This window comes from Engraulis encrasicolus, chromosome 2 (genome assembly GCF_034702125.1).
Source record: "Engraulis encrasicolus isolate BLACKSEA-1 chromosome 2, IST_EnEncr_1.0, whole genome shotgun sequence".
NCBI classification, from domain to species: domain Eukaryota; kingdom Metazoa; phylum Chordata; class Actinopteri; order Clupeiformes; family Engraulidae; genus Engraulis; species Engraulis encrasicolus.
The window spans coordinates 1,881,832-1,904,735 of NC_085858.1; the positions used below are offsets into that span (position 1 = coordinate 1,881,832).

Consider the following 22,904-nt stretch of genomic DNA (forward strand, 5'->3'; position numbering starts at 1 on the left):
TAGCCACAGTAGTTGACCTGCTAGTGCTACTGTAGGGCGCCGCTTCCTAGTCACTGTCGGCCCGGCTGTTGCTGATCCACGGAGATAGTCCAGGCTTCTAACATGTCATGTCGTGGGTTATCCAAAGTTACCGATGTTGGAGTTTTAAAACATTTACGCATAGTGTTATCCATATTCAGGAAAGCACAACGCTTGCATGTCTGCTTGCAATCCTCCTTCCCCACCACTTCATTTTTGGAATTGGTAATCCACTCGTCATCTTAATGGATATCCACAACATTCGGGCCAACCGGTGTTGACGCATAAAAAAGCTCATCAGCTTCGGAAGTGCATTTGTCTTTGATTGAGTATCTCCCCTTTCCTCCGTTTGGTAACACTACCAGGGTATTGGTGCTTCATTTTGATCATTTCACAACTTTATCACAACCAAAGAAAGTACTCATGTAACACCGCATTATGTAATAACGGTGCAATATGTAATAGTGTAATACATTATTACATAATGTGGTGACAATTTCCACATTATGTAATAATTTACGCATTTCGTAATACATTTCGTAATACATTTCTTGAACACATTTCGTAACAACTTTTTTCTCATCTTATAATAACGTAATAAATTATTACATAATGCAGAATTTATTACGGAATGCGGCTGCTAATTTTTTGTTTTGATGGAAATGTAATAACATGATGCATTATGTAATAATATATATATAAATAAATAAATATATATAATAACTAAGGCCAACCAATGTTTTATACAGCCTTAACCAGGACCACTGACAAACAGCTTGTAGTTGAAAAAGGGTGTGCACAGAAAAAAGTTTGGCTCGGCCCATGTAAGAAAGGCCTTGTCTTGATTCTTCCAGTATATGGGGGGGCGGGCCTTGTCATCATTAAGTTGGTATGCACTTTTGGGGAACCCCTTATTGACAGCCCATGAAGTTGGACGTGGTACTGGATAGCACATTGTTATCTCTTTGACCGGTATGACTGAAGCCAAATTATAGGTTGCGCAGAAAAAAAGAATGCATTTTTATAACAATACATTGTTATTCGTAAGATTTCGTTTCACCATCTCTATGGGAGCCAGCTCATTGGCTGTCAACCACAAAGACTTCTTTTACTCTGAAAGGTTGAAATTACGCTGAGGGCGGGGAAGTCCACCTCCTATATAACCGCGGTGCCAAGGGCACGAACCTCACTTTATCGCTCTCTTCGGCTGTAACTGCTCGACCGACTGAGTTTAACTGTCATACATAGAAGTGTGGAAGGCTACATCGATTCGTAGGAGGAGAACACACTGGTGGAACCGTAACATAAGGACGACGGCGGTTCAGACACCTCAGAACCCACCCTCTTTGACCAACACATGATTTTTCCAACACATAAGGGATAAATAGCACAAAAACACTTTCAAAACAGTCAACCGTGTTACTCAACTGTTTTACGGGCAACAGTGCAGGGGAACAAGTCGGCACTTTTTTAGGAGAAAAAACAGCAGACAAACCCCATCTCCCTAGAACACAAATTATTTGGTTTATTTGTCTGTCAATATGGAGATAAATTGGCAAAAACATACTCCTCCTCAACTGTAGCTAATTGTAACACCATTGACAGTAACACAGCTTGACATTTCAGCCATTTTTATGGTGTTGTGCTAACTGAGGACCTCAGAAGTTCCACCACAACACCTTAATCAATTCATGTATTTGTATGCTTTATCTGTGTTTTTCTACATGCCATTTCTAATTCAGATTCTTATGAATATGAAGAGCTCTTTTCCAAAATGAGATATATCCATTTTATAGAATGTTGGGAAATTGACATTTTTGTATTGGGAATTCCATTGAATTGCATTGTAAAATGCGTTTTATAGAGGTTTAAAAAGTATGTTCTCCAAACATTTGAATGGCAAGAATTCACACATAGATGATTAGACTTCTTAACGGTAAATTACAATATTAAAATGCAAAAAGTCAAAAATGGTGGATATAGCGTTTTGGAAAAGAGCTCTTCATATGTTGATAAAACAGTTGACTGGCAATTTTCCCGCTATGAGAACATGAAAAAAAATCGATTAAAGGATGGAGCTCGAAACTTACCAAAAAGTCTTCCCATATCCTGCCAAAGAGGTTATGACATCACGTGATGTTATTCGTATGGCCTAAGACCAAACCATTACTGATTTATGGAGGGGGTTTCAGACCGTGACACGGTTAACACAGTTTTCGTGGACACACACAAAATGGCAAATTTCATGTATAATGGAAAGGACAGTGGTCTTTCTGACAGTTTTGTCGTATTGTGATGATTACTGTGAATCAACATTTGCAATCGTCTTGGGCAAAACAAGTTTCTTTACATGCTAATATGAAGACTGAATCTGACATTTGGAAAACAGGATGGCATGAAAACGCCCAAAACCAGTATTAAATATTCATTCTTGCTGAGGGAAATAATGCAATGTCTACACTTTCTGTATTATATGAAAGATAAATGTGTGCTAATGTCCAAAACATCATTGGATGCAGTTAATAGTTAGTGGAATTGGCAAATAAAATCCATGGACTTAAAAGCGCAGTCGAATCGTAGAATCACTCGTGTGTGTGTGTGTGTGTGTGTGCATGTATCGTGTGTCGTTTGCATTAACCATGAGTACTTGTGTTTGACGTGTCGCTTCTGTGTGCTCACTTTGCCAGTGCTTTAGGCTAAAAAGTGATAAAGTTGCTTCCAATGTCCTAAAGAGGCATGCTTTTTCAAAAGCGTTATTATTTTATATTCTACATCTTATAATATATCACCTTACCACCCCATATTTTGTGGCAGTCTGATTTTTTCTGGACCCACTTATATAGTTATATAGTTTCTGCCAGAGGTGTCAAAAATAACAGTAAAAAAGAAGCATATGTTCCTTCCAACACAAATAACTTATCTGAGTAACCAGTAGACCTGTGTACTTGTCCTACGATCATCTAACTCTGCACTGGTTGGTTCCAGTTTGTGGTGAGTGCATGTTCCAGTGTTTTTCAGTTACAACACAGTCTATCTTATTAGATACAATGGAATAAATGGTGTAACAGCTATGTAATGCCATATGCTAGTGTGGTAATTACACCCCAAAAGTACTTTTACTTTTGACACCTCTGGTTTCTGCCTATGGCCATGCTCTGGACTTGTTAGTTTGTCCTCCTCACTGTGCTCTGGGCTTGTTAGTTTGTCCTCCTCACTGTGCTCTGGGCTTGTTGTTCAGGTCATAGGGTTTGATGAGGGTGCAGGATCTGTGTTGAGGATCGAGCCTGTGAGAGCACCAGGGGATGAGGCCACCTACGAGTGTGTGGCCCGCAACACAGAAGGAGAAGCATCTGTCACCTCTAAACTCACAATACTTAGTGGTAAGTGCCCAGTTAGGATACCCTTAATCATAGAGAAATATGCAAACAAACAGCGTTTTCAAAGTTGTGGAATTGTGTCAAATTACGACCCACCACTACATGTATCTGTCGCTCCAACAGTAACTCTGGCCTTTCGTGAAGTCTTTACGAGAAAAACAGAAAAAAAAAAAACTTTAAGCCTCGTGGTGCCTTTACGAATAGCCTCGTTTCTCGTGATTGGAAGACGAAAGGGGGGACTGACAATTGGTGTAGTTTGGTTCTGCGGGGAAGAATAATGCGGACAGATGTCAACAATCAAGCGCGAGTGAAGGCTAACTGGAAACTACGGTAATCAAACATTAGTGATTTACGGTTAAGGTTAGGGTTAGGGTTAGGGTTAAGGTTAGGGTTAGGGTTTAGGGTTAGGGTTAAGGTTAGGGATAATGTTGGAGGACGGGAGACATGGCATGAAGCTGACACAACGACAGCGCTCCCCTCCCGGAATGCACACTTCTCTCTCTCACTCGCTCTCTCTCACCCACTCTCGACGACAGCGCGCGTTGCCCAACTACGAAAAATGAGGCTATATCGTAGCGGCACCACGAAGCATGTAGTTGATTTTTCCCGAGAATGGGCTTGTCTGTCTGTCTGTTTATCTGCCCCCAGTGCTTTGCCTCTCCTACAGGTGGTGCCAACCACGCATCATTGGACTCGTTTTTGATGGAGTAGTGCTATTTTGCTATAACAGAGAGCGCATATACCTACACTTTGCCATTTCAATGCATTCTGGTTAGAATGTTCAGACAACCTCTGTATAAAATATCAATACTTTTGCTTATCACCCGGTGAGCAGACGGAACATCTTCTGATTGGCTGAGCAGGTGTCCTTTATTCCCCAAGAGCAGGACACCTATGATGTCATGCGGGCGTGCAGACGTCTAAGTAGCTTCTTTTCTAACTTTCTGGCAAAGTGCCGTTACTAATTCTATTGCATCTGGTTGTCTAGTCAAGACCTCGTCGTTAGTTCTATCGCATCTGGTTGTCTAGTCAAGACCCTGTTACTAATTCTATCGCATTTGGTTGTCAAGTCACCCCAACGTTCTGTGCGCGTCCTTACATGCCTCCGATAGAGGCACGTCTCACTAGATTAGGAAGTGGTGCCCATAGCAACGTACCAAGCGCAGTGGTTAATCTACTTTCTCAGGAAGCCTTAGATCAACATATTAATAAATGAATACTGTGTCAATTAATACTGGCAACTAGGTGATAAGCGGAATAGTGGCCTTCGAGGTGTCCCGATATCAAGGGAAAATGGACTTCAATGGAAAACAAACAGTTAGAACGCCTCGTCCATTATTTCCCTTGATTACACTGCTTAGGGAGACTTTGAGGCACATTGGGGGGGGGGGGGGGGGGATCGGGGGGGGGGACTTAGTTGCAGATGTAGGCATTAGTCTATTTTGTATTTTAATGATAAGGGAGGCTTTGGCAGGCTTATAATAATGTCAAGAGGGCGCTGACAGGCTTATGATGAGGCCAAGGATGAATTTGTTAAAAAAAGATTGAAAACCACAGCATCAACATTTTATACTCACTTGAAACACAGCTCTTTCTCTGTCTCAGAGGACAAGCTTCCCCACGGCTTCCCCAACATAGATATTGGTCCTCAACTGAAGGTGGTGGAGCGCTCACGTACAGCCACCATGCTGTGTGCTGCCAGTGGCGAGCCAGAGCCTGTCATCACCTGGTTTAAGGACTTCCTGCCAGTTGATCCCAGTGCCAGTGGAGGGCGCATAAAAATGCTGAAATCAGGTGAGTAGTGCTTACTGACATCTAATGTTTAAATGAATGTCTTTAAATGAGTCTCGCCAGTTGGTATGTTTCGCTGCCCTTGGGTGTAGTTTGGTATGTTTTAGGGGTGCAAACGATTAATCGATTAATCGACTTTAATCGATCAATGCGTTTATCGATTAAAAAACATTAATCGCAATTCAACTGACAAGAGACCCAGGTGAAATAGGCATGTGAAGAGTGTGTGAAGAGGGGTGTGAATAGTGGGAATATTTAAATCACCTTTGGATTAAAGAATTGAAATAGAATTAATTTAAATGTGGTATTTTATCTAATTTTTTTTTTTTTGGATTTAGTAGGTTTTTTTCGAGAAACATTGAGATTTCGGGGCGAAAACGCCGCTTATCAATTAATCGTAAGTCGATCGATAAGGCTATCAACTAATGATTAATGAATTAATCGATAATTTGCATCCCTAGTATGTTTGCACATACAATTTCTGCCGTTGCCTATAGATATCTCTTCATCTGTCATTAGCAATAATGTGGCCAAGATATACTCTGTGAGTGCAGTGCCAGCCAGATTCTCTGCTCCTTATGATCATGATCTTACTCCTAGCAGCATTGTATTTTATATCACACTCATCTCCAGCAATACAGGGACTAAAGATGACCAAGTCATCTACATACAGTCCCAGGAAAAAGTTTGTACACCCTTTGAAATTTCTTACATTTCTGTCAAAATTGATCATAAAACATGGTCTGATCTTCCTGGAAATCTCAAGAAGGAACAACCAGAGTCTGCTTTAATTAATTCCACCCAAACATTTACCTATTATCATATTTTTATTGGTCATAAGGCCATAACATTCACAGGAGAGAAGGGCATAAGTAAGTACACCCTTGCATTAAGTAGGTTTTAACCCTCAGTTAGTTGCAATAACATCAACCAGACTTGTCCTGTAGTTGCAGATCAGATTAACAAAACAATCTGTTTGTATCTTGTCTCCCTCTTCTTTAGAGAACTGCCTCTCGTCAGCAAGGTTTGTGGAATGTCTGGAGTGCATAGCTTTCTTGACTTCATGCCATATAATATCAATTGTTTTTTGTCAGGGCTTTGACTGGGCTATTCCAGAATGTGTATTTCATTATTATGAAGCCATTCTAAAGTCGATTTGTTTCTAAAGTATGGGTTGTTGTCACATTTCAGGACCCATACTCTTGTGTGCTTCAACTGTGTGACAGACTTCCTCACGTTTTTTTCTGCAAAATATCACAATAAACTTGAGTTCATTGTTCCACTGATAATAGCAAACTGTCAAGGGCCTGAGGCAGCAAGGTAGCCGCAAATAATGATGCTCCCGCCACCATACTCAGAAGAGGAGATGTAACCAAGAATAGCTAAAAATGGGATTCATTCTGCCATCTAAAATTAATGGGGTTTCTGTCCAAAAAAATATTGCTGCACCTTTGAGGTTTGCGAAAAAGCATGTATATGCTTCATAGAATTACTGCAAAATATTCTGTAGACCAACGTTGAAACCAAAGTTGAATTGTTCAGGGGAACACACAATGTCATGTTTGGAGGAGAACTGGAGAACCACACCTTCACCAAAACATCATCTCCACCTTTGATTATGGTGGCGGGAGCATCATTATATGCGGCTACCTTGCTGCCTCAGGCCCTTTTTGAGTTTGCTATTATCAGTGGAACAATGAACTCAGAAGTTTATCGAGATATTTTACAGAAAAAAGTGAGGTAGTCTGTCACACAGTTGAAGCACACAAGAGGATGGGTGCTGAAATGTGACAACAACCCATACTTTAGAAGCAAATCGACTTTAGAATGGCTTCATAATAATGAAATACACATTCTGGAATAGCCCAGTCAAAGCCCTGACAAAAAAAACAATTGAGATTATAAGGCATGAAGTCAAGAAAGCTATGCACTCCAGACATCCCACAAACCTTGCTGACGAGAGGCAGTTTTCTAAAGAAGAGGGAGACCAGATACATCCAGATTATTTTGTTAATCTGATCTGCAACTACAGGAAACATCTGGTTGAGGTTATTGCGACTAATTTAGGGTTAAAACCTATTGAATGCAAGGGTGTACTTACTTATGCCTTGCTGTCCTGTGAATGTTTGCATCTTATGGCCAATGAAAATATGAAAACTTGTAAATGTTTGGGTTGAATTAGTTAAAACAGACTCTGGTTGTTCCTTCTTGCGATTTCTGGGAAGATCAGACCATGTTTTATGACCAACTTTGACAGAAATGTAAGACATTTCAAAGGGTGTACAAACTTTTTCCTGGGACTGTACATGATGTGATTGATTATTTTGTCACCAATGCTAACGCCAGTTCCACACATATTTAGGGACAGTGACAAATCATTCATATACACATTAAAAAGAAAAGGAGATTGATCAAATTGTTGACAAGGAATAGAACAGAGGTCACTTGATTCCTCCATTTCACAATTCTGTGTTGATAATAATAAAAAACACTGCCCGTGTGTGTGTGCCTGTGCCTGTGTGTGTGTGCGTGCACGCGTGTGTGTGTGTGTGTGTGTGTGTGTGTGTGTGTGTGTGTGTGTGTGTGTCACTCTCTAGGTCCTCTGCAGATTGAAAACTCAGAGGAAACGGACCAGGGGAAATGGGAGTGTGCAGCAACCAACTCTAAGGGTGTTCGATTCTCTGTCCCAGCCAACCTTTATGTGAGAGGTAAGACATGAGTTGGCAGTTTTCCCTTTGTTCTCGTGCTCTCATCTGATGAAGGAAATAATAGGAGATGTGTAACTTGCATTGGAGATCTCTGGTCTGGTAGGTGAAGAGAGCTGTCTATCAACAGAATAGAACAGTACATTATTGTTAGTCTAAAGTAGTGTTTCTCTAGCCTGGCTCTCGCACAGACCCTTAGTGCTTCGTGCATCTTCGTTACACTTCGTGAGCTGTCCATCTGCGTGAGAACCAGGTTAGTGTTTCTCCACCGGGGTGACGTGGCACCCTGGGGTGCCGCACGCGGCACGCCCCCCTCAGGGGTGCCGTGGAAACGTGGCTGACGGTATGTGAATTTGACCTAAATAAATACATGTAAATAAATTATGTAATATTATACATATTTGTCTACATTAATAAATTAATGCTTAGTGAGTGGGATCTTTCATCTACCATTTCACGCACGATAAAGTAGGCTACATTTAGGTCGCCCCAGTATGGCCTACACATAGCCTGTCTGAGATAAAGCTGCAATTTCGAACGTCTCCAAATGTGTTACTTTTATAAGCTTATGTGTTATTGGATGCAATGCTATAATAGGCTACGGCTTGTTGGTTTGGGGTGCCTTGAGATTTTTCATGAATTGAAAGGGTGCCTCGTCTAAAAAAAGGTTGAGAAACACAGGTCTAAAACCACTTAGTGCTCAGTATAATTCTACAACAATGGAATTCTACGGAATCTCAAACCCGCCGGCCGGTTTTGACAGTTAGCATGTGCGTGTTGTTTTCCATCTGCTTCCTTTAGCATTGCAGCATGTATACTTCCAAGCCGTCCTAAACTAGGACGTGAGCTTGAGTCAGGGGACTGACCCTGTTTACTCAGAGGCATCCATCGAAGCCGACAGCAGTGGCTCCCCGTCTCTCTCTCTCTCCCCACTTGCCTCCTGTCACCACCTTCACTGTTCTGTCACAAATGAAAAGTGAAAAAAAAGACCAAAAGAAAAACATTTTAAAAAAGGAAATAGGACTTGCACATGCGAGCCCCTTGCCTGATTTTCATAGACTTCAGATCACGTACCGCGATTCTGGTCTGACCAGGACTATAACGATTAGCGTTTCCATGGCCTGGTTAACCCGCCTCCCTCGACTGGTTGAGGGCTGTGCCAAAGTTTAAACCAAACATTTCTTAGCCCAATAGAACGTCTCTGCTTAAACCACGTCACTGCCTTGAACACGCCTCCACCCTGGATGGTTGGAAATGCTCACTTGATTGGTTCCAGACAAAGTGGGTGGAGATTCCGCTGTAACGGGATTGAGCAAGCTCCTGGCTCTACTGTGTCTAGCTGAGCCGAAGGCGATGCGTCACCAGTAGGGCGGAGCCCGGCTAGCGCGCCCCCGCTTTTATACCCACTCAAGAATGTGTACGGGTCCTCGCAGTGTATGCCTCCTGCAAGTAATTATAAAGGTGCTTCGGTGGATGTCTCATACGATGAGGACGTCCAGTAGAGAGACGTCTCTCTCATTCTCCTTCAGAGAACCGGTGACTACATGTCCTATTGTTTTCTATGCTTCCTTTAGCTTTGCAGCATGTATACTTCCAAGCCTGTGTTTGCCACTTCAACATTTTTGTGTTGTGTTTGTCCATTGTTCTGCAGTGCGCCGTGTGCCCCCTCGCTTCCACACCTTCCCCACCAACCACCAGGTCATGCCAGGAGGAAGTGTCAACCTCACCTGTGAGGCTGTGGGGTCACCCATGCCCTTCGTCAAATGGATGCTCGGGTCTGAGGATCTGACACCAGAGGACTCGACGCCATTTGGCCAAAATGTGTTGGAGCTGACGAACGTGCAACAGTCAGCCAACTACACTTGTGTGGCCATGAGTTCCCTGGGCACTATTGAAGTCACGGCTGAAGTCATCGTGATAAGCATCTTAGGTATGTACATGAGCTGTCTATATCAGCAAAATAGCGTTAATTTGACCACCCTGGAAGATTATTTTTGTTAGCAATTGTATAGTTCAAAGTGGACAGTTGACGATGTTTGTGAATTGGTGGAGTGTGTAAAATCCTATACATGGGTTCTCAAATTTAGTTTTCCCCTGGCTGCGCGACCCTGACTGCGCTCAACTCAACCTTTGATTGTTGGAAACCACTGTCCGTCAAAAAATTGGCTGACGTGGTTGGCTGCCAGTATCTTGCCCCCCCTCACAACACTGTGTTAATAAACAAAAAAACATGTACATAGTGAAGATGTATTTGTTTAGGGAGGGAGATATAGAAACAAAAGGCCCCATGGCCTTCTCTCATTGTCCCTCTCCCTCCCAAAAGAGATGTTAACAGCTGGGCAGGTACAGAGCAGAAGAGATAAAACAAGGCTTGTACTGTATATGAGTTTACAGAGCCCTCACAGGAAGCGAGGTCACATTGAATGATGTCACATATAGTTGTAGTCTTACCCAATTGCAATCAACACCAGTGAGTCAAAGTATCCCGCATAGAGGCCTACTGGCAAATGCACCTTTATTGCCTCTACAAACTAAGAGAGGGTTGTTCAATAACGGATAAAACAATCCATGGCATTGAAATATTATATACGTACGTATACTGTATGAGATTGGGGGCAATATTCAGATTCCATGAATAGTTAAGGATGATATTTCTGAATGAGGGCTGTATGCAGATGTAATAACAACACTAGCATGATGTCACATTATTGTTGCAACTGTAACAGTGCACCCGAAGCAGTACTTTTGCTTCTTCTTATTGCATCTGTGAATAATGGGGCCGTCAATCTAGTGTTTGACTGGCCTATAAGGGCAACACTAGCCTGACGAGCCAAACAAATGACATTGTCACCCACTGAGATGGCAGGATGCTTGGTTCCCTAGCTGTCTGACACCACGTCACTTTTTTTCTGCTTGTGATTGACAACAGCTCTGGACCTAAAAGGTTTCCCCTCACCTCTTCTTTTGCCTTGCAGAGCCTCCAAGATTCATCCAGATTCCCAAAGACCAGATAGTCGTGTCAGGGGGGACCACCTCTTTTGTGTGTCAGGCCACAGGTGAACCCAGACCACAGGTTGAGTGGAGAAAAAATGGAAAGACAATCGTTTCTCAACTCATGGTAACACACGCACACATGCACATGCACATGCACGCGCGCGCACACACACACACACACACACACACACACACACACACACACACACACACACACACACACACACACACACACACACACACACACACACACACACACACACACACACACACACACACACACACACACACACACACTATGCAGGTCTAAATTACTGACAGTCATATTATTTAGTGGCCCCTTGGAAAGGGTTGGGATTGGTATTGCAATGACTGTGTCTGTGTTTATCAGTCCACCGCAGTTTGTGGGATTTAACACACACCCCTTATGCAAACAAACATACAGTACACAACCAGTGAGACCATTAATTACTCTTTTCTATTAGACCTTCTTCTAAATGGGCTTTATTGTTAATAATGTATTGCAACTGCCACGAATCATGTTGGTGTGCATTCTGATGATTTTTAATTTGGCCGCCGTTTCCATTGTTCCATTGTCCATTGAGCCGCCAACCTGTTATCATGTTGCAGATATGTTTTTTATTTGAAAGGACTTTACATGACATAACACATGTGTTACGTTGCTGCTTGCATTGTCCATGGGGTGCTTGTATGTGACACTTTGTGCCTGTGTAAGGCCCTCAGTATGCTTGCAGCAGGATATGCGTGCGTGGGAACGATTCTTGCATGAACGAGTTAAGATGCTTATTTCATGTCAATTTTGTGCGCGTTAGACACGGCAGCCAAACTTATTTTCCCGTCTTGTTTTTTCTGGATCCAACTGTATAGTTTGGACTTGTTGGTTTGTCCTCCTCATTGTGCTCTGTACTAAGTTTGGTTTGTCCTCCTCACTGTGCTCTGTACTTGTTGTTAAGGTCATAGGGTTTGATGAGGGTGCAGGATCTGTGTTGAGGATCGAGCCTGTGAGAGCCACACGGGATGAGGCCACCTACGAGTGTGTGGCCCGCAACACACAAGGAGAAGCATCTGTCACCTCTAAACTCACAATACTTTGTGGTAAGTGCCCAGTTAGGATGCCCTTAATAGAGAAATATGCAAACAAACAGCGTTTTCAAACTTGTGGAATTGTGTCAAATTACGACCCACCACTATGTATCTATCTGTCTGTGTATCTGGCCACAGTGTTTTGCGTCACCTACAGGTGTTGCCAAGCGTGCATCATTGGGCTCGATTGTGATGGAGCAGGGCTGATTTTGCCTGGGGGTCAGGATTTAGCTGGTTAGCTTCGCCGATTAGCAAGGCACTTCCTCGTAGCCATTTTCACAAATTCACATCATATCCGGCACCACTTCGCTCATCATGATTGGTGGGTGAGCCATTGCTCTCAGCACATGCACGAGTTTAGTGTTGTGCACACGATTAATATAGGTCTGTCTGTGGTTGGGCAGGCTAGAAGACAATGCGCATCCCGGAACAACGCCATCGTCCATTTCTGAACATCCAATGCCCATCTTCCATACAGCTGTCTGGTCAACCGTACGTCAGTCAGTAAGGTGGCACGTAATTGGCTGAGTAAACTGGTACCGGAACTGAGCTCCATGAAACTCCATTTTGGAAGCTGAAAAATTCATTCAATTTTGGCTGAATTCGCTTGCCTAGCATTTCCCATTGGAATGAATGGGGACTGGACTCATTCATTGTCTCCAGGTCTGATAATACCTCCATGGGTTTTTCTTTAACAGAGAGTGCATATACACTTTGCCATTTTAATGCATTCTGGTTAGAATGTTCAGACAACCTCTGTATAAAATATCTATATTTTGCATGAATCATCTAAATTCAGTTAGCAGCCAGCAGCCAGTGCTCATGCGCAACCAGAATGCATTGAAATGGCAAAGTGTGCATGCGCACAGCATAGCAAAAGCAGCACTGCTCTATCAAAAACACGCCCATTATTTGCATCTGACATAGAGCCTGTTTATATGTGCATCAATAAACCATTTATGATCAGGTTTTTGGAGTTACCGGTTTATTTGAGCGCTCATGTAAACTGAATAGGGCCTAAACAGTTTTCATAATCGGTTTATTGCCGTTACTGGTTTATGAGAAATCGATTTGCACCGGTTGGTTTTTGGCTAATAAACTGATTTCTGAAGACATGTATCCAGCATAATCAGGTCAAGCATGTGTGGTGGTAAACAAGTGAGTTAAAAAAAAAAAGTGTATCCTCTCAATAGCCAAGCATGGTAGTGGGACTGACATGGTTTGGGGATGCATGAATGCTGTCAACATTGGCAATCTGAAATACACCTAAAATAAATATTCATGTCAACATGCACTGTGACTACTGAAGCAGATCATGATATTCTCCATAGGATTGCATTCAAATCTCACACCAATCTATTTAAGCCATATGCAGACTCAAAATGTAAAAGTTCAATGCAAAGAAAGGTTGAAACGCACAGTGATGACATCCCTTTTAATCCCTTTTCATTTCGTTTCATTTCGAGACGATTCGAGCCAACACAGCCCCTTCTCTACCGGATTTTATTCTGGGGTGTACTCACTTTTGTGTGTACATGTTCAAACATTAATGGCTGTATTTTGTTTTTTTCTGAGTGAACAAGAAATTTAAGCGGTTAAATAAGTTGTTGAAAGGTCACTAATCATTGTGTCAAAGTGAAATTTCTGTAATGCTTTCCTATGAAAAGATATACTCAAAAATCTGCAAAAACTGTGAAGGGTGTATTCACTTTTGTGATATACTGTATTCTATTTATCTCAATGACCATGCCCCATGAACCAGGAAGTAGAGGGTGTGACTTACGTGCCCCATTGGCAAGGAGGCCAGGTTGCCATCTCTGATTGCTCTTGTTCATTTCTGACAAATCCTCAAAGAGAACACTAACACATTTGCAGTTGCCACATGAATAAATGCAGTAGGACTTGGGACCCTGTGTTCTGGACATGTCAGACCTCACTAAAACTACATTTGATTGGATTGGCTCATCAAACATGCTCTTGCATTGTATACTCCCGCTCTAACATAGTGCTTCTCAAGTGGGGCTCTTAAGCCCCCCATGGGGTTGTTAGGGAGACCTTGGGGCACATCAGTCGCAGATGTAGGACATCAGTCTATTTTGTATTTTTAATCATAAAGGGAGCATTAGGGAGTCTTTGGGGCACATTGAGGAGGAAAGCGTTGGGGAGTGGCTGCACTTAGTTGCAGATGTAGGGCGTTAGTCTATTTTGTATTTTAATGATGAGGGAGGCGTTGGCAGGCGTATAATAATGTCGAGAGGGCGCTGGCAGGCTTATGATGAGGCCAAGGGTGAATTTGTTCAAAAAAGATTGAAAACCACAGCACGAACATTTTATACTCACTTGAAACACTGCTCTTTCTCTGAAAGACAAGCTTCCCCAGGGCTTCCCCACCATAGATATGGGTCCTCAGGTGAAGGTGGTGGAGCAGTCACGTACAGCCACTATACTGTGTACCGCCAGTGGCGAGCCAGAGCCTGTCATCACCTGGTTTAAGGATTTCCTGCCAGTCGATCCCAGTGCCAGTGGCGGACGCATCAAACTGCTGAGATCAGGTGAGTAGTGCTTACTGACATCTAATGTTTAAATGAATGTCTTTGGAAAACACATTGATCTAACCTGACTCTCTCTAGTTGGTATGTTTCGCTGCCCTTAGGTGTAGTTTGGTGAAACGCAGGCAAATGTCATAAGTGAGCATTGATCTGCCTGATGTATGAAGTGCCTTATATACACTGTAGCACTGTAGTAGATAAATCTGTCTTGCATTGCTGAAATACACAAAATGCAGTACATCAATTATATATAATTATATGTTATATATTGTATATATCGCAAATACATTCACCAATACACAAATACATTACAAACTACATTCGCCTGCATTTTTTTTCCATCTTGTGAAATGTAATGTAATTTCCAATATACACCAATGTATTTAACTACAAGTAATTTCAATTTCAATTCAATTCAGTTCTTTATTTCAGACCCAGGGGGCTCCATATCACATATACAAACATCACAACACAGTAAAAAAGAAGAAGAAAATATATAGCACTGTTTAAAAAAAACCCCAGAAGAACAATAAGATGAAGAAGAACAGATATTGCTCTATCTCTATTTCAAATACAGGCATGTTCGCCAGTGACTCCATAACCTTGAGAACAGTCTTATAGAGCTACGCCCAGGGCTGGCTAAAACAGCAATTAGGTTGTTATGTGACTCATCTACCCGGCACATGAATCTATACATCAAATGATTTTGTGGGCCGCTAATTGAGTATGGTGGATATACACATTAAAAAGAAAAGGAGATAACATTCCACCCTGTGAAACACCATTGGTGACAAGGAAGGGAGCAGAGGTCATATGATTCCCCCATTTCACAATTATGTGTTAACAATAATAATAAGTGTGTGTGTGTGTGTGTGTGTGTGTGTGTGTGTGTGTGTGTGTGTGTGTGTGTGTGTGTGTGTGTGTGTGTGTGTGTGTGTGTGTGTGTGTGTGTGTGTGTGTGTGTGTGTGTGTGTGTGTGTGTGTGTGTGTGTGTGTCACTCTCTAGGTTCTCTGCAGATTGAAAACTCAGAGGAAACAGACCAGGGGCAGTACGAGTGTGCAGCATCCAACTCTCAGGGTGTTCGCTTCTCTGCCCCAGCCAACCTTTATGTGAGAGGTAAGACATGAGTTGGCAGTTTGCCCTTTGTTCTCGTGCTCTCATCTGATAAAGGAAATAATAGGAGGTGTGTTGGACATCTCTGGTCTGATAGGTAAGGTAAGGTAAGGTAAGGTAAAATTTATTTATATAGCGCTTGTCACAGACAAAACAGTCACGAAGTGCTTTACCATAGTGTAAAAAATAAAATAAAAAATAAAATAAGCAATACAAGTAGGCATTGCCACTCAGCATTATAAAAGGAAGGCCTAGGTGCTCCCATTTGTCACACGTATACAACTTCCACATCATCAGATAAACATTTTTAAAATAATGTAGGGATAAAAGGATAAAATTAGCAAAAAGCTTGTCTAAAAAGATGAGTCTTTAAAAGGCCTTTGAAACGGTCCAGTGAGGGGGCAAGCCTGAGTTCAGCGGGTAGGTCGTTCCATAAACGGGGTGCTAATGCAACAAATGCACGGTCGCCACGGGTCTTCAGGCGGGTGCGGGGCACAGTGAGGAGGTTCTGGCCGGTTGATCTGAGGGAGCGGGTTGAGGATAGGGGGTGGAGTAGTTCTAGGAGGTAGATAGGGGCCTGTTGCTGGAGGCATCGGTAGGTGATGATGAGGATTTTGAAATGAATTCTATATTGGACGGGAAGCCAGTGGAGGGAGATGAGAATGGGAGTGATGTGGGAGTATCTGCTGGCTCTGGAAAGAAGTCTGGCAGCAGCGTTTTGGATAGACTGTAAGCGGGACAGGGCAGATTTCTTCAGGGCAGGGAAGAGAGAGTTGCAGTAATCAATACGGGAGGAAATGAAGGCATGGATAAGCATTTCAAGTTCTTGGTATGAAACTATGGGCCTCAGTTTGTTAATATTGCGGAGATGAAGGAAACAGGATTTAGTGAGTTGGTTAATGTGGGGCTCAAATGATAAAGCCCCATCAAAAACAACCCCCAAGTTTCTCATACTAGAGCGGACGAAAGGCGCATAGGTGCCTAGATGCTGAAGGATGCTAGGAGTAATGGCTTCTGGTGCAAAGATCAAAATTTCAGTTTTTTCTTTATTTAATTGTAACCAGTTGTCTGTCATCCACACTTTTACGGCATCTAGGCAGTCTAGTAGACGGGAAATGCAGGGTAAGTCCTCATGGTTAAAACTGAAATGGAGTTGTAGGTCGTCAGCATACATGTGGTAGTTGATTTTAAAGTTGCATAGAAGTTGGCCCAGAGGTAGCATGTACAAGGTGAAAAGAAGAGGGCCCAATACTGACCCCTGCGGGACGCCGCAGGAGAGGGGGGCGGAGGGGGAGAAGAATTCTCCGATATTAACTGCGAAAGTTCTGTCTGACAGATAGGAGACGAACCAGTCTAGGGCGGATCCAGAGATCCCCACCCAGTCATGCAGCCTCTTCGTCAAGATCTGATGGTCGATGGTGTCGAATGCAGCACTTAGATCCAGGAGAACTAGGATAGAGCAGTCTCCTCTGTCCGCAGTCATCTGTATGTCGTTGGTTATTCTGAGTAGGGCAGTTTCAGTTGAGTGCCGTTTGCGGAAGCCTGACTGGAATTTATCAAAAAGACTATTATTATCGAGGAAGGTGGTGAGCTGGTTGGCGACCACTTTTTCCATGATTTTTGACATAAACGGAAGTTTGGAGATGGGTCTATAGTTGTTATGTAGGGCTGGGTCCAAGTTTGGTTTCTTTATGATTGGCTGTATGGAGGCATGTTTAAAGGCACGTGGAAATTGGCCAGAGGACAGGGACAAATTAATAATCCCGGTTATGACAGGTCCAATAGACGGGAGGATCTTGGTAAAGAGGGAGGGAGGTAGGATGTCTTGGGGGCTATAGGACAGGGACATACTCTTCACTAATTTGGAGAGGTCGTCAGAGGTAATTGGGAGGAAGGACTCTAGCTGTATGCAGGGAGGGGAGGGGGATATGCAGCAGGATGATGGGTTGGGTTGGATGCCAGATCTAATAGTTGTTATCTTATCCACAAAGAAGTTGAGAAAAAGATTACAGTCATCCTGGGAGAAACAGGGTAGTGCAGGTGTGGGCGGAGAAACTATGTTGCTGATGGTATCAAAAAGACGTTTGGGGTTGTTTTTGGATGCAGCGATTAGGTTTGCAAAGTATGCTGAGCGTCTATCTTTGATCAGGCCATTTAGGGAGCGTCTGAGCTCGCGCAAGTGTAGGCGATGTACTTCAAGCCCAGATTTCTTCCAGAGTCTCTCATACTTGCGGCACTCTCTCTTTAAGCAACGGACCTCGTCGGATATCCAAGGGTGGGGATTATGGAGGGGCTTCTGCTTAGTCTTCAGAGGGGCAACTGTGTCTAATACGACGGAGCATTTGGCATTAAATGATTCCAACATGTGGTCTACATTGCAAGTGTTAAAACTCGTGTCACTATTAAAATGCGATAAGAAATTATTAATAGCCTTCTGATCGATATGACGGAGCTGCTTGGGCTTTACAGAAGGGGGAGGGTCAGAGGATAAAAACAGGTAAAAAAATATGCACTTGTGATCGCTAATTGCCAGATCCTCGCAGCGCGTATTTGTTATGGAGAGACCTGTGGAGAGCACCAGGTCCAGTGTGTGTCCCCCAGAGTGCGTTGCGTCGTTCACATGTTGCGTGAGGTTGTAGGATTCAGTGATGTTAATAAACTCATTTGCTATGCGATCGTCACTGTTTACATGGAGGTTGAAGTCGCCCACTATCAATAAGTTATCTATTTTTACCAATGTGGTCAAAAAGTCTGAAAAATCCAGAAGAAACTGTGATGCCGGGCCGGGGGGGCGGTAGATTACGGCACAGTAGAACGGCATCGTGCGCCCTACTTTGGTGAGGAGAAGTTCAAAGGAGGGGTATGAGTCAGTGTTTACTAATTGGCAGGAAAAAACAGAATTCCACACAACCGCAAGCCCGCCACCCCGGCCGGTCAGTCGTGGGGAGCAGATGTAGGAGCAACCAGCAGGGCATAGCTCATTTAAATGGAAATAGTCCATGTTGTGTTGCCAGGTCTCGGTTACAAACATAAAATCTAGTTTTTCTCTGGTGAACAAGTCATTTAGGACGTGCGCTTTGTTCGCAATCGAGCGAGCATTTACTAAACTGGCATTTGCAGCTAATGAGGTAGATGGACATGGGGCTGCGCGTTCAAGTGGCCGGAGGTTGCGCGTCGGTCCTCTATCGGTACGGGTCATGTTACCATGTCTATGTGTTGGTCGGGTGGAGAGGATTACAGTAATAGGGGAAGGGGCTGGGGCTATGTTAGCCGGGATTAAGCCGGGGTTAAGGGCAGGGGAGTCAGCGAGACCCTCGTGAAAAATATAAGGTGTGGTGCATGGGGGTACCAGGGGAGGGTCCAGCTGATCTGTATGTCAGATGTCAGATAAAAACTTCATCAGGTTAGATGTAAGCTGCTTGGCTCCCCCAGCGCTGAGGTGAAGCCCATCTGAATTAAAGAGGTAATGATTGGCCCAAAAGGAGTCAAAGTTGGGAACGAAATTATATCCCGCTGCAACACAAAAATGGCTAAGCCAATGGTGTAGCCCAAAAAGCCGGCTAAAATGTTCATTACTTCTCAAAGGAGAGGGGATGGGGCCAGATAAGATACATTGTTTCCCTAGTGATTCAATTGTAACACATAGCTCTTCGAAATCCTCGTGGAGTCTGGCAGATTGTCTGTCCATAAGGTCAAACGACCCGGTGTGAATTATGACGGTTTCGACAGACGGGTGATGGTTAAGCAGTTTGGGGATGAGCCTGGTGAAATCACCCGTTTTACCGCTTGAGAAGCAGTAGGTGACACTGTTCGGGAGCTTCACTCCCTTAGTGCATGCGTCTCCGAGCAGGAGGACTTGGGGCGTTGTAGTGTCTTTATACATGTAGGAAGGTATATTGAGGGTGCGGTTTTGTAATACTGGAGACGCTAACGCCGAAGGGGCAGGGGGCAGCACTGGTGTCCTACTACGCGCTGTCGCTGGGTCTGGAAGTTGGGAAGATGGGCTCAGAGTCGTGACGTCATCAGTCGTTGCCGGTGGAGCGGGTCTGCTCGGCGGTGTTGCAGTTAGCTGGCGTTTTGGTGGTGGATCATCGGGACCTGGGCCATCGCCATGGTCCAGGCTGTTGGAAGAGGAGAAGCAGCGCCGCCGTTTTCTGCATCTCGTCGCTGGCAGAGGTGAAGTGCAGCGCTTCTTGGAGCCCAGGGATGGTGTGGTCGGAGCGGCATGAGCAGCTGGGCTCGTGCGAGACGGGCCGCTGGCGGAGTACCCTTCTTGGTGTTCGTTGAGTGGTGGTACAGGTGTCGACTGAGCCACCGGGTCAGGTAGAAACACGGAGCCGCTACCACTGTCCAGGGCTGACAAGTCCAGTGGTGCAAAGAAGTTTGCGGTGGGGATGGCGAACTCGTTGAACTCGAGGATCGGCGTTGGAGACGGGCAACGCCTGTTGCTGTTCGCACCGACCACCGACCAGGACTCGGGTGGAGCGGTCGGAAATGCGGCTGTAGGGGTTCCAGGGCCAGGAGAAACGCCAGCCTGGCGTGGTGGATGTAAGGAATCCAGGCGGGATAACAACAGAGACTGTCGTTGGTTGGCTTCATCCAGAAGGAATCTGATGGCGAGAATTTCCGATCTCATGCTACTCACTTCAGCAGACGAGGGAAGCACGGCCACAGGTAGGCCAACTTCGGTTGACATTGTCCAAAATTATAAATGCAGACCAGTAGCGTGATATAGTTTAAATAACTACTATAAGATGCACTTAGTACTGGTTCTCAACGAGTTAGTTGACCGAAAAGAAAGCGGATGAGACGCTGCGTTCGGCGTTCACAGCAGCGTGGTGTCTGCGTGGTCAGAAAATGTGAAGAGAGCCGCACAATAGCAGCACAATAGTGCAGTACATTATCAATTGTTAGTCTAAAGCCATAGTGCTTTAGACTAACGGACTAACCCGACAGCGGTTTTGACAGTTAACTGGCTAAAAGAGACATGTGCAGTGCATGTTGTTTTCTATCTGCTTCCTTTAGCTTGTACATGACAAATAAATATCCTTGAATCCTTGAATCCTTGAATCCTTGAATCCTTTGCAGCATGTATACTTCCAAGCCGGCCTAAGCTAGGACGTGAGCAGAGAATCGTATATGAGAGAGAGATACTTCAGGGTGGTTCTTTTCCGGTATCCATGTGATGTTGGGTGAACGCCCCTTTAGGAGACCTTCGGAGTCTTGAGGTTGAGAATAAATGGAGTCCCCTTAGCGCTGTAGATGGCGGTAGCGCACTTCTTGTGCAAACATCAAAAAAAGAGAAGAGGAAGGAGGGACAACGCCCCCTTAGGAGACAAAATTTTGAGCACACTCCTTTGCATTGGATGGGTGGGGTTTGACATATCTTTCTCTCTTAAACGATTTTTGACGTGAGTGTGAGTCTGACCCTGTTTACTCAGAGGTGTCCGTCAAATCCGACAGCACTGGTTGTGCTTCGGTGGATGTCTCATACGGTGAGGACCTCCCGTAGAGAGAGTAGTCTCTCTCATTCTCCTTCAGAGAACCGGGGACATGTACATGTCCTATTGTTTTCTATCTTCTTCCTTTAGCTTTGCAGCATGTATACTTCCAAGCCTGTGTTTGCCAATTCAACCTTTTTGTGTTGTGTTTGTCCATCCTTCTTCAGTGCGCCGTGTGCCCCCTCGCTTCTCCATCCTCCCCACCAACCACGAGCTCATGCCAGGAGGAAGTGTCGACCTCACCTGTGTGGCCGTGGGGTCACCCATGCCCTCCGTCAAATGGATGCTCGGGTCTGAGGATCTGACACCAGAGGACTCGATGCCAATTGGCCGAAATGTGTTGGAGCTGACGAATGTGCAACAGTCAGCCAAATACACCTGTGTGGCCACGAGTTCCCTGGGCACGATCTCAGCAGAGGCCGAAGTCAAAGTGAAATGTAAGCATCTGATGTACATGAAAAGCGTACGGAGGAAGCTGTGGCCTAATGGGGGCAATCATGACCTAATGGTTAGGGAGGTGGTCCCAAGATCACAGGGTTGCAGGTTTGTATCCCACCCTTACCTCTTCCCACACCTCCAGCCATGGATGAAGTGCCCTTGAGCAAGGCACCTGACCCCACATTGTTCCAGGGACTGCAAACAATACCCTGTAACTAACTGTAAGCCGCTGTAAGCTAAGTGTAAGCTAAGTGTAAGCTAAGTGTAATGTAACAAAAGCATTAATGTGTGACCAGTGACCACCCTGATGGGCCCTGAAACAATATTTTTTTATACAATTTAATTACCAGTAGTGCAGTTCAAATTGGACTATTGGTGAGGTTTATGGATTGGTGCATAGGCTGGAGTGTGTAAAATCCCAGATTGTCAATGAAGAGGCTTTATCACAATAGGCACCTTCCTGCTTTGTCCTGTGATGCTGTGCTGCCCTGGTTCAGAAAGGTCATCTATGGTCATCTGGGATGTGACACAAAATGTTTCCTAAATCATTCCAGTATACTAACTTTTGTTTCATTGGATGATAATATAGCAAAGAATTGATGTAGAATAAAAAAGTGTTAAGTAGAATAAAAATAAAGTAGAATAGAAACTTTTTTCAAGTAGACAAAAAAAGACTTTAGACTCTAGTATTGAACTACCAGAATTTCAGAGGTTTGTGGAGTCGCTGTCCATTTTGTTTACAACCTTCATTCCCACCTTGATACATTTCTTTTTTAGGTGTGGAGGTGACTTGTACCAAGTGAACCACATGGGGGAGACAGAGAGGAGGTGTACAGCAGCTGGACTGTGTACACCGTGAGGACCCGGGCTGTTTTTATTTGTAAGACTGTGGGGGTATCACTTGGGAATAATACATACAGTAATTACTCAAATGGATAGTATAAAAGGGGAGACTAGATAATAGATTTTGCCACTCACTGATCATAGGGCATTTGTTCACTCTGCTGTGGGCTTATTACAAGTATCCCGTTGTTGTTGTACTGTACGGGTGCATTCCAATATGCGACCTTGCGTGCTCCACTTATGCTTGTGGCCTCGCCCCGTCTCCTGGCCCCTCCTCTGTGGAGAAAACAATAGTTTCCCAACTGTCACCATAGCACAACAATTTTTACGGGACTATTCTTCATTCACTATCCAGTTTGCAAATGAGAAAATGACGTTACAATTGAGCTTTTGCGAGATATTGAAATATAATGCTGTTGTCAGTCCTGCCATCCTGACGGTTTACTTCCTGGTATGGGGCCACAAGCACA

General features: G+C 44.0%; 1 protein-coding gene across 1 annotated transcript in view; it reads left to right on the forward strand.

Annotated features, from left to right (window-relative positions):
• LOC134465748 (receptor-type tyrosine-protein phosphatase F-like) overlaps positions 1-22,904 on the forward strand; it is a 101,822-nt gene that overhangs the window by 7,829 nt on the left and 71,089 nt on the right. Inside the window, exons 4-11 of the mRNA XM_063219588.1 lie at positions 3,257-3,398; positions 5,001-5,189; positions 7,784-7,894; positions 9,543-9,821; positions 10,867-11,009; positions 11,860-12,001; positions 14,356-14,541; positions 15,545-15,655. Of these exons, the coding sequence (XP_063075658.1) occupies positions 3,257-3,398; positions 5,001-5,189; positions 7,784-7,894; positions 9,543-9,821; positions 10,867-11,009; positions 11,860-12,001; positions 14,356-14,541; positions 15,545-15,655 (1,303 nt within the window). The remainder of the gene's footprint in view (positions 1-3,256; positions 3,399-5,000; positions 5,190-7,783; positions 7,895-9,542; positions 9,822-10,866; positions 11,010-11,859; positions 12,002-14,355; positions 14,542-15,544; positions 15,656-22,904) is intronic.